At 35.8% G+C, this 12,631-nt stretch overlaps 2 protein-coding genes and 1 pseudogene across 2 annotated transcripts; all 3 read right to left on the reverse strand.

The window, feature by feature from the left end:
• The window catches only part of LOC109824934, an 8,370-nt pseudogene extending 4,375 nt beyond the window's left edge, over positions 1–3,995 (reverse strand).
• Positions 6,311–8,578, reverse strand: LOC109825875. The gene is made up of 2 exons (XM_020392784.1): positions 8,574–8,578; positions 6,311–7,678 (listed from the first exon to the last, which is right to left on the reverse strand). The coding sequence occupies exon 2, from the start codon at positions 7,641–7,643 to the stop codon at positions 6,366–6,368; it is 1,278 nt and encodes a 425-aa protein (XP_020248373.1). The 5' UTR covers positions 7,644–7,678; positions 8,574–8,578; the 3' UTR covers positions 6,311–6,365.
• Positions 12,025–12,625, reverse strand: LOC109825946 (zinc finger protein ZAT6-like). The gene has a single exon (XM_020392864.1). The coding sequence runs from the start codon at positions 12,604–12,606 to the stop codon at positions 12,046–12,048; it is 561 nt and encodes a 186-aa protein (XP_020248453.1). The 5' UTR covers positions 12,607–12,625; the 3' UTR covers positions 12,025–12,045.

Consider the following 12,631-nt stretch of genomic DNA (forward strand, 5'->3'; position numbering starts at 1 on the left):
TAAACAAGGCTTCAGTGAGAAAGAGGAGATGTGAAAAAACAATCATTCTTGTGAACCACAATGCTCACAACTTCACATCAAAATGGTAAAATACCTGGCTGTAGTCGACAAACATCTTATTCGCTCTCAGGTAGGACTCTATCATTGCCACCTAAATGTTGATGGACGATTGCTAAATATTTAAACAAATAAATAATGACAAATAAAATTGCAATCAGTCAGTTGCTTACAGTTTCATCACTTCTGCCAGTGAGCTTCAAGTATTGCAGTGTGACATGATCCACAGGGAAAAATCCCATGGTTGCTCCATACTCAGGTGACATATTTGCAATAGTGGCGCGATCTGCCAATGATAGCTCACTCATGCCTTCCCCTAATCAAAGGACATGACCAACAATCGAGCAGTGCTAAATTAAGATGATCTCAATAATCAGATATCTAGAAAAGTTGAAGTGCAAGCTTGTAAATTCATTACCATAGAATTCAACAAACTTTCCAACCACACCATGTTTTCGAAGTATTTGAGTTACTGTCAGAACCAAGTCAGTCGCAGTCACACCATTCTTCAATTTTCCTGATAGTTTGAACCCAACCACTCCTGGCAACACCATACTCATTGGCTGCAAAAGAGAAATACAAACCATTATGAGAAACAAATTTTGGGTAAATGAGTATAAAACAATCACTAAGAAAACACAAATCCATGAAAAAAGATCATTTGCGAAGACAGCTATAGCCAGCAATTTTGTGTTCATATTTGGTGCTCAAATTTCTCAAGAATCTCAACAAATTAGGACGAGGAAGGAACAAACTTAGGAGATGCAAAACGACAAAGAACAAGTGCAAATAAATTGCCTCAACTAAGAATGGGGAAAAAACTTTAAACAGCATAGACACACAACTTTGATTTACATTCACAGGATTTGAATATTATTGAAAATCCACCAAGAATAACCTCCAATAAATGCCGATTCCCATGGAATCGAAGAATTGACAATGATATTTTTAAATGTTTCACTGGGATTCAATTGGTAGGCAAAATTTACAGTTGATTATTAGCAGAGGAAGTCCTAGTGGTTGTACCCACACAGAAAGCAACAATAACGATTCGTAAACTACCACAAGCTAAAAAAACTCATGCTGTCTCTGCAATCATTATCACTAGTAAAAGAATACTATACAGCCTCTACGCCTCTTGGATGTCCAACTTCTACTCATTGATATTTTTGACCCTTCTGAAAATGGGATCTTGATTTTTTCCCCCTTTTTTTCCATCATGCAAAAAAGAAGAGTCATACTGGTAACTAGACATCTTATTAATGCAAAAACTAGTTAAAAGTCCTATACCGTGCAGAGAGGTGACTGTGCCAAAGAAATATCAGGCAATCATTGTCTGCAAAATGATGAATAAGAAGATATATACTGTTGTGTTACCCCCTTCCCCACATACCCACCAAAAAGAAAGAAATACAAAAAAAAAGAAAAACCAAACACAGACACAAATAAATATATAGAGGACGAAAAGCAAGGGCGGTGGAATATAGAGGTAAGATGGCCCCGTTATTATACTTGTACAATACAATGCTCATAAACAGATAATTAATTGCACTTAAAGTAATAAGTAACCTGGCCAAGCATTGCAGCTTCCGCTTCTATTCCGCCAACTCCCCAGCCAGCAACACCTAACCCATCTATCATAGTTGTGTGGGAATCAGTACCAACAACACTGTCAGGGTAAAGCATTCCTCCATTGTTAAAAACAACTCGTCCAAGGTATTCCAAGTTCACCTGCAAGACAGGGTAAGAACAACGTTTAGATTATGCAACCATTAATTATCAGAAACTCCTCTGAGATAAAACTCTTAACACGACAGCAGATCAGATGCACCCTTCATGAATGATGTAATCTAATTACCTGGTGGACAATACCAGACCCTGGTGGGACAACAAGCATATTATTGAATGCATTGGAACCCCATTTTAAAAATCCAAATCTTTCCTTGTTACGTTGAAACTCAAGTTCCATATTTGCCTGAACTGCATTCGCTGATCTTGCCACATCAACCTGGACTGAGTGATCAATAACAAGATCCACAGGAACCTGCACGAAGAAGATGTTAACCCTCAGATAGTAGCTAAGAAAGTCAGCACGATGGAACAAATTCCACACAAGCCAAATATGTGCAGAATTTTGCTAATATAAATAATAGTTCCAAATGGTACAACAATAATGGTATTGCTGTGGAATCCTTACAATTGAAGTGACGCGTCAAATCATAAAACAATGTGTTTCTTCTATTTCAGTTATTTATGCCTCCTCATAAATTTTGGCCACACATAAAAGACTTAATAAATTAAAGTGTTATAAACAAAGAAAAGAAAAAAAATGCTCTAATTGTGGAGTATACATGTACCAGAGCTAAGATAAACAAGCCAGCATAAGGAAATCATTTCATCAGTTTCAACAATTTCAAACAGATAAATATCAAAATACATGCAGAGATTACAGAAGAATATATTGCATAAAGCATAGAAACAAGTGATTTAGCGTCAAGGGACCCAGCAACTTTTTAAAGCAGAATCAAATTAACTGAAGATGCTAAAGAAACTTTTGGCCACAATTTTCTATATCCAAACTATGAATTCTAATTGAAGATGAAACAAGGTCAGTATAAAGAATCCACATAATAATAGTTTACTGAAAATGCAGCAACTTTAGATGACAACTAATTCAACTATCACAGTTATACAGGCTACAATAATCTAAATAATTATGAGCAGAAACCAGATGAAAAAATTCACTTACTAATGGGTTAATTTTGTTTGAGTCACCACCAAGTCTATTCATGGCATCTCGCATGCAAGCGAGATCTACAACAGCTGGAACACCAGTGAAATCCTGAGAAAAAAAATTAGAAAATACTCAAGTTAGGCTTAACCACATCACATAAGAAATCCATCGACTCCTAGAATATATAAACTGCTGACTGGAATAAGTCAAATATTATAAAATTGCCCAGTTACACACTAATATAAAGTTTTTGCTTTCTCTATCCGCCATCACATTAACACTATCAATTACAGTTCCATTTTCTTCTATACACAAAATCGCCAAAATTCATAAAATACTCTTCATTCTAGTTCTGCCAACTCAAAAACTTAAAATTAAAAATAATAGCAATAAGAACAAGACCTGAAGCAGGACCCTCGCAGGCTTAAACGGGATCTCAACTTGCTTAGGAGCAGTATTCTCCCAGTCCAAGATCTTCTCCACGTCCTTCTCCATCACCTGAAACCCATCACAGTTCCTAATCGCCGATTCCAACAGAATCCTAATCGAATAGCCGATCTACAAAACAACACCATAAATCACCAAAATCCAAAGATAAATCACCAAAAAAAAGACCATAAAAACCTCTCAAACTCACTAATCCTCGGATCATCAAGCGCCGGCAAGCTGAAGTACTTCCCAAACTCTCCTCCTCCAGGCTTAGACAGCGTCGTCAAGATACTCTCGTAACAGTTCTTAGTGGCTACCGATCAAAGAAAAATTAAGAAAATCAGCTGAAAAAACATCAAAAATGGACAAGAAAACAGCAGATCGGGATCAGATCTGAGCATCTCACCCATGGAAGCGAATCTCCTCTCGAACCTCTCGGCGACGGCGGGCGATGACCGGATCAGCGCGCGTGGCTGATCGGAGATCGCCAATCAGTAGAAGTGACGGAGCGCAGCCGCCGATCTAGGGCTAGGGTTAGGGTTTGGAGAGATCGACGGAGATGAGAAGTTCAACAAGGAGGATGATCTGGAGGCGGCGGAGAGAGATGAGGCCAAGCGAGATGAGGATCGAGTGAGAGCCGTGAGGGTCATTATTGGGCTTTTTGGGAGAGAGCGAGAGATTGTTGTCGTTCTCGGTGTCAGAATTTATTTTCCTTTTTTTTTTAATAAATGTCAGGGATTATAATAAATAAATGCGGGAAAAAAGAGGGAGGGGAGGTGAGTGTGAACAGAGGCACGGAGAGAGGGTGAGGGCCTTATATACGGGGAGGAGACGCGTGGTGAGCGCACGCAGGGGTACTTTGGGGATTTCGACTTTTCATGTGGTGGGGGCCACTTGAACGGGCACGTGCTTGGAATTTGGACCGATGAGGAGGGGTTTGGATGTGGGGCTCGTGGCGGCGCGTGGACCAGGAAGATGGAGGAATAAAGTTCTTTTGTGGATAGATTCGCTCCAGCTGTACTTTAAAATGCGGGGTATATTTTTGACTTTTGTCTCCACAATATGATGATTAGGCTAGTTTATGAGAGAAGGTGTTCATTTATTAGATAAAAACATAATTACTCAGAAAATTTTGTCTTGGGGTAGAAGGAAAATAAAAATACTACACAGTGATCTATGAGTATTTTGTCTTATGCTAGTTTGATCCAGAAATTAGGAAAACATATATAAAATCGCATTGTTTTTTGATTGTTGCGCTGTTCGGCAAGTGCGCTGTTCGGCAAGCAAAGCATCAATAAGATCTGTAGTTCAAAAACTCATATAACTAACAAAAACTTTGATAGATTTGTATGACACAAAAGATGGAGGTGAGCACCCGAAATTATTTGTCCACACCCCCCTTTTCTTATTGAATATTATAGTCAATAATATAAAAAATGCGTGAATATATGAGAGACAACTGTATTTTGCATTGAAATGTTTCTTCTCCTTGTTTTATTGTACTATATTTTGATGATTGATACATTATGATTCCTATGACATTAAACAAAATTTAGATACAATGAAGCAATTGTAGGTTGCAACATGAGTTGAATAATGTAAAGGATATTGTCCTTTGGAGTTCTTGTAGGACATATTTCTTTAAAGATGACCTAAAGTTGTATTAGAAGGTCAATTGGGTCCTTTGTCACATCAATTCATGGCTTGTTAGGTCACTTTTAATAACCTTAGGTATGATTTGGTTTTTTTATGAAAGAATTTAATTTGTCTTCATTATTCTTGGTTGACTATATCCTTTTAACTTGATAGTGATCAAGTTTTGGGGGTTACACTTGCATTTTTTTTTTCTTGCACATGTGTGTTTGGAGAAAGTTTATGTTATTCTTGTTCTATAAGATACAAAACATGTGATTTTTTTTCCTGTGAAGTGCAATGAGAAATTATGTGTTTCTATAGATCTCACATTTTTCATCTCGTAGTATGTTTTCAAACCAAAATTTGTGTGGATCATGTTTGGATTATGTCTTCCCAAACAAATTAAAATATACACTACAATAGTTGACATCATGTTTATTTGCGCTTGATACCTTAATATAAAAAGAGTGATGCTACATGGACCCCAAATGAGGGGACCCTGTAGGGGACAGGTGAGGTGTCAAGTCCTCACTGGGCGTTGCACTGTTCATGAACAGTGCAACGCCCAGTGAGGACTTGACACCTCACATGTCCCCTACAGGGTCCCCTCATTTGGGGTCCCTAGGGCGTTTTCCAATACACAAAGATTCACAAGGACTGTAATTGTGTTAGAATTATTATATTAAATTGATAAATTATATTTAACTTAATTCTAAATGACCCATCTAAACGTACAAAGAATTTCACTATATCACGTAGCGTAGGGACGCGATGATCGTGCGTAATGTAAGTAGAATTTCTTTTTCCTAATACCTGAGTTATTTCACTTGATCTTTAAGATACCGTTTGGCAAATGGTTAAGTAAGGGGGTTAAGGAGACTTAATCTCTTATTAACCTGTCAAACTCAAAAAGTCTATATAAGGGTTAAAGTGAGTTAACACTCTATAATTTGCCAAACACAAAATATATAGAAATGTTAAGCTAAACCTTCTAAAGAGATTAAAATGAGTTAACCCTTCAAAATGAGTGGTTTACTAATACTCCTATATAGAAGGATTAAGAGCTAACCGTTCTAATTATAAAGAAAATAGTCGAAATCCTTGTTATTCTCAAACACTAAAAATGATCATAAGAGTTAAAATAAAACTTATATAACGGGTTAATAATTTAGTCCTTCACATGTTAATCCTTCTTTTTAATTCCTTTTCATTAACCTTTTGTCAAACGAGACCTTATTTATTTATATGTCACCCTGCCCTCGTATGTCTGCTGCCACCGCCAAGTTTACGGGCAAGTTAAATTGGAGTAATTCTTGTTTAGTAACTATCAAACCCTTAGTATTGTATCCACACCCAAAAAAAAAAAATTACAGAAAAACAATAGAACCAGGAACATGTAGAAATTTATAAATAAATATTGTATATCTCAGCATAAGTACTGCAGTTGCTAAGCAAACTGCATCATGCAACACATTATAAATATATAGTTCATACAAAATAATCCTAAAAATTAAACTCGTGAATACATCATCTCCCCTTCCCAAATTGCTGGCTGATTGAGATAAAAAACGAAGGGTAGACCTGTATGATTACCTGCTGATCTTGGCTCACCAAAAACTCTACCATTTTCTTCATTACCAGCTCGAACTTGATTAGCTTCTTCCACAGCATTTAGAAATGGGAATTCACTCAAAATCTGACCAATATCTTCAGTAACAGTTTGAGCTTGACCAGCTCCTTCCATAGCAATTGCCAATGGTAATTCAACCAAATCTCCATCGGTATCTTCGCTAACATTTTGCACTTGATCAACTTCTTTCTTTGTCTTTTTGAGCTTGTCAGTATCATAGTGTGCTCTCTTATGCCCTCCAAGAGCTTGCCCAGTTGTAAAGCTTGCGCTGCAAATTTCGCATACGTGCTTCTTTTCATCTCCTGATTTCTTTCTATCTCCCTTCAATCCGTCATCATCTCCTTCTCCTTTCTTATTTTTATCTTTGCTATGACTAGTAGCATGCCCACCGAGCGCTTGATGACACGTGAATGACTTGCTGCAAGTACCACAAACATAGGCTCCCTTCGATGACTCCACCAATTTAATCTTCTTTGCTACTGGTTCATTATTATTGTCATCGTCCTGGTTAGTGTCAACTGACAATTTTGCAGTAATCTCAACATCAGGATCCTGACCAACCTGTTTGTCAATCTTGTCTTCAACCTGGGATTTAATTTCTGTATTCGATTCTTTTCCTTCATTATAGAGACACATAAGATCTTTAGCTCCCTCAAATACTTCAGGGTCAGTTATAGGACCAGGTGGATATTGCTTTCGTAGAGTTCTTTCTTCTTTTGATTTCCACTTTAAGATTTCATACCAAGGGATGTGTGGATTGGAGCGTATTTTCTTAAAAGTTGCAGTAAATTCTTCCTCATTCTTTTCCTTTTCTTTCATTTCTTCCTTTGGATGAGTCCTCATGTGCCCGTGAAGTGCTTTGACAGAATGAAAGGACTTTGGACAGAGTTTGCAGGGGTGCATATTGTCGATTTCTTTAGCTTCGAAAGTGGGTGATTCCTTGCTTGATGCTTCTTTTTCTCTCAGAATAATAGGATCTCTGCCTTCTTTGATTTGTTCGTTAGTGATAGAGTAATTTGTAGATTCATTTGCTTCATGCTTGACAGGTGTCAGCAATTTTATTTTGACTCGAAGGTTATTATTGCGTTTGACAGGTTTTTCTTCTGACCTCAATACTTCTATTGCATTGCTTTGTTCGTGATCGAATGTGCACTCCATCAAAAAAGAAACCTGACCACACACAATACATAAATCTGAGAGAAAAAAACAAGCATCAAACTCAAATAAATGCTGATAATATGCAACATAATTGATGAACATATGACTGTCAAATATAATCAATTCTGATTCTGATTGCAGGTATTTCAGTCAACTTTTACTGTGACCACAACACAGTAGTTTTTTAAATTTATTTATGCTGATAATAAATTTCAACTTTTAGAAATCACTGATGACCAAAAAAGGGGGGTTTTGGTTCTAGTCCCGTGCATATTTCATATTTTGAAATTGGTCCCTCAAATCATTAAAACTGGTATTTTGTACCCTAATTTTAAATTAATTTTAAAGTAGTCCCTCAAATCATAGAAAGTCCTTTGGGGTCCCCCAATTCCTAAGTTGTTTTAAAATTAGTCCTTCCAATCAAGTCTATAAATGTTAGAAGGATTATTTGCTTGCAGCCACTAGCCTAATGTTTCATTGTTCATAGAAGTGCCGTACGTGAAGCAGATAATGCACTTAGTGACTGATCATGTAATAGAGGGTTTTGCCGCTAAACAGATAACATACTTTGGATTAAAAAACATTCAGGTCTTTTTAAGCCTTGTGCATTGTTATGCAAGTTTGGTTCGTAGAGAAACTCTGTTAATGAAAATAATGTGAGCCACTTTTGGGTATGCAAGTTACATTCTGTCAGTCTCTCTTATTTACTGTTCAATATAATCAAGAGAAAAGAGATGGAAATATACAAGAAAATTTGAAATAATTGGCAACTCAATATAGCAAGGAAATCTGATTAAAAAATTCTAAGAGAAGCTACCATATATGAGAATAAAAAAATCTAAGAGAATAAAAAAATCTAAGAGGAAATCTGATTAAAGAAGCTACCATATATGAAATATCAATGGAGAAAATTAAGAAAAAGGGACTCACTTGAACTTATTCGCAAGGGGCGATCGATGGACAGGATTCAATGGATCCTTCGAAGTTACTTTTATACGATGAAGGCATTAGACTTCCTAGTGGAACTATAATTCAAAGTCTAATTAAGATTTATGTCCTAGCCTTTATTGGATTTCCCCCGATACTTTCCAAACAGAAATTATAGGCCAGATCAAAAAATTAAACTTAAACCCCTGAAATTTGCAGTTCAGTCCCTAAAATAGCTGTAAAAAAAATTCATTTGAGCTCAGTTTTGCAATCCAGTTCAGAAATTGTAACTTACCCCCCTGAAAAGCTGCAGCAATTGTAAAACAGTCTAGATTTACAGTATACTCCCTGAAAAAGCTGCAAGAATTGTAATACAACCTAGATTTACAGTTTACTCCTTGAAAAAGCTGTAGGAATTGTAAAACAGCCCAGATTTGTAGTCTACTCCCTGAAAAAGCTGCAGGAATTGTTAAACAATCCATATTTGCAGTTTACCCCCTTAGAAAAGCAAGAAAAATGCAAAAGAGCCCAGAATTGTAATTTTACACCTTGGAAATTTGTTGTTTAATCCAGAATTACAATTTACCCCTAGAAAAGTCAAAAAATGCAAAACAGTCCATAAAAATTACAATATACTTCAATCCCTGGAAAAAAAAATCCAAAAACTAAAATTGCATATCAGTCCAGCTAATTACACTTCAATCCCTGGAAAAAATCCAAAAACTGAAAAGAAACAACTCAAAATCTGAAGTTTACACCCCAGAGAAAACGCAGAGATTGTACTTCAATCCATTTTCGCAGTCTAGCCCATAGATCGCAGTTGCGTACCCCAAAACGTTGAAAATACAAAGACAAATTCAAGGAAAATACAAAAGTCACCAAACTCGACACGAACCTCTATATCCCTAAACTAGATAAAAACTTAGCGTAGAAAGAATGACAAACAGCTAATATTGAAACATTAATTTTGATAAATCACGTCGTCACCATCAATGGGCAATCCAGACTATTGATGGTACTATTCACTCATCGATGGTTACTGCTCATCTCCTAGGAAAATTATTAATTAGCTCCTATAGTCAATATATCAATAATTTACTGTAGACCATCGATGAGCTCAACCTACCTTAGCTATTATAATAACAAACCCAATAACCGAGTCAAAACTCATAGCTCGAGCAAATTTCAGTCTTGATGTATGTTTCTTTCTTGCTACTAACTGTTTCGAGCTATACATCTCTGAATTGAGTTTTAGTTACTCCTATGGATTCGTAAGAATGAGACGGACATTCCCATACACTCAAAATAGAGTTTCACTCTTGAAAATTTTTTAGAAACGGTTGTGAATAACTTGTTATCTTGCTCTATACATTTCTGAACTTTATTCTAACTTCTTGTAACTTTTGTACAACTAGGTTTTATGGACGTGCAATGCACGTGATTAAATACTATGATTACGTATTTTTGGTTTATTTCCTTACTAAAATTTATTTCTCAGTTCCACTTTGATTGTTTTTGCTCACTTATGTCTTTAAACTATAGTATTGTGATTATTTATTTTCTTCAATGTTTGTTAGAATGAGCTGCACCAAATTTAAATTTTTTACGTTAATAATTGAATTGATAAGAAATAAATGTAATCTAAAACTAATTTTAATTTTCACGTTATTTAGATCGACATGAAACCAAGCTTGACTTGAGAAGATATACTGTTGTAAAAGTAAAAAATACTTGAGAAAATAGCTTTATAAAAGAAGGATGAATAATTAAAGCTAGTAAGCCAAGATAATTAATTAAAAGTGGGCTAGAATGAAACTAAAAAGAATATAAATTTTGTTACGAATCATTGATAGACTTCAGAAAAAATCATAAAATAAAGATTAAACTAACTCTAGTGCACTTTTATATGATAAAAGCATCCACATAACCATATAAAAATATTGCGGGGGGGGGGGGGTTGAATATGGTAATTGCTAATCTAATAGTCTCTTTTTTCCTTACCTTATTGGATTTACAAATAGTAATTGTTGTGATAAATTGCATGCACATTGTTCTTCTTTCAAGACTTAATACCAACAGTTTATAGCCCGACAAAATCCATGAAAACTTAATGAGAGAACATACTACAAAAGCTTGAAAACATGACTAAAGAAATTGTTTGCTTCTTTTCTCTACTTGACAATACAAATAGGAAAAAGTCTAAATTCTTACCTCAATATAAAGATTATCTTCAACTGTGGCTCCAAAAGATCAAACCCGGGTTGAAAATTGCAGAAAAAACTCGAAAGCAAAGAGAAGAGAGCTTTGGAGAGAAAGATAACCTAACCCTAGCTCATGAGAGAGTGTTGCCGTGTTAATTTCTAACAGAAGAAGTGCTCAAGAGTTTAAATGATGTGAGAAGTAATAAGTAATAGTGTTAGTGATGGATTGCTGTGGACTGTAAAATTAGGAGTCTGAATTTATTTAGCAACAAAATTTTCTGTTAGTTTCCAATCGACTTCATCTGTGGAAATTTTATTTAAATATCAAAGAAGTATTTTTTGAGGATAGAATCCTAGTAGGGATATGATTGATTGTTTAAATTTAGAAGTAAACTGGTAATTGAGATTTGAATTAAAGAAAGTTCCATTGAAACAAACTTTTACGCGTGAGTGGATTATTACTAAAAATATAAGGCCTAATTTGCTATCTAACTTGATTGTTAAGATAACCGTGATTCAGTTGAGGACTCGGGTCCTAGAATGGCTTGAGAAGTTAGTTTGGACTAATACTGTGACCACAACACTGTAGTTTTTTAAATTTATTTATGCTGATGATAATAAATTTCAGCTTAGAAATCACTGAAGACCAAGAAAAGGGGGGTTTTGGTTCTAGTCCCGTGCATATTTCATATTTTGAAATTGGTCCCTCAAATCATACATGCTCCTTTTAATGAAAATAATGTGCGCCACTTTTGGGTATGCAGTTACATGAATGGATGATGACTCTTTTCTGTGATTGTTCTATGTAAATATGTCTTTTTCGGAAATTACGTTCGTAACATGTGTATAATGATCTTATTATATATGATGTTGTATTAATTTCTCCATAACTTTGTGATGTTGAATATTATACAATGGCAATGGTGATTTTCTTTTAATTTGATGGAATTTTAAAAATATGCATACTCATCATTGATGCGGCACATGATAAATTGTCTTGTTTGAAGTTATAGCGGATTGTATTTGATGTCAGAGACAGCCCATATTTTAGTATATATATATTTTTAAAATAAATAAAAGGAAAAAAAAATCGCAATATCCTTTGCTAAAATGAGCGTTGCCTTCGCGTCACCACAATACGTAACAATCGCTGCCCTTTTAGGTAAAAAAAAAAAAAAAACTGTTCTTGTAGCTATGCATCGAAATTGTGGACATTGAAAAAAAAAAAAAAAAAAGAAAATATAACTCCCAAAAAATATATAAAAAATAAACCGTCAAATTCCTGAATCTTGCATCTCCTCATCACACATCAATGCTAGCTCATTGAGATCAAAAACATGGGGCAGACCTGTCAAATTACCTGCTGGTCTTGACTCACCGGAATTATCGTCAGTTTCTTCACCGTTAACATTTTGAAAATCACCAAAAGCTCCACCATTTTCTTCCGTAACGGTTTGAACCCTATCAGCTTCTTCCATAGAATTTGTCAACGGCAGTTCATCCAAATTTCCGCCGGTATCTTCACTCATGCCTCCCACTTGTTCAGCTTCTCTCTTGGGTTTCTTAAGCTTGGTAGGATCAAAGTGTTTTCTCATATGCCCACCGAGAGCTTGCCCGGTTGCAAAAGACATCAAACAAGTCTCACATACATGCTCCTTTTCATGATCTCCATCTCCTGACTTCTTTCGATCTTTGTTCGGTCCATTCCCATCCTCTTCGCCTTTCTTGTTCTTCTCTTTGTTATGGCTAGCAGCATGCCCACCGAGAGCTTGGTGGCTCGCGAACGACTTCTTGCAAGTGCCACAAACGTAGGCTCGCGATCCGTCTAGTTTCATCCTCTTCGCTTCTGGCTTGTCATTA

The sequence above is a fragment of the Asparagus officinalis genome, chromosome 10 (assembly GCF_001876935.1).
Source record: "Asparagus officinalis chromosome 10, Aspof.V1, whole genome shotgun sequence".
Taxonomy (NCBI): Eukaryota; Viridiplantae; Streptophyta; class Magnoliopsida; order Asparagales; family Asparagaceae; genus Asparagus; species Asparagus officinalis.

What these genes read in the sequence shown, in the direction of transcription:
- LOC109825875 (XM_020392784.1), bottom strand. Translation starts at nt 7,643, where the DNA reads ATGGAGTGCACATTCGATCACGAACAAAGCAATGCAATAGAAGTATTG.
- LOC109825946 (XM_020392864.1), bottom strand. Translation starts at nt 12,606, where the DNA reads ATGAAACTAGACGGATCGCGAGCCTACGTTTGTGGCACTTGCAAGAAG.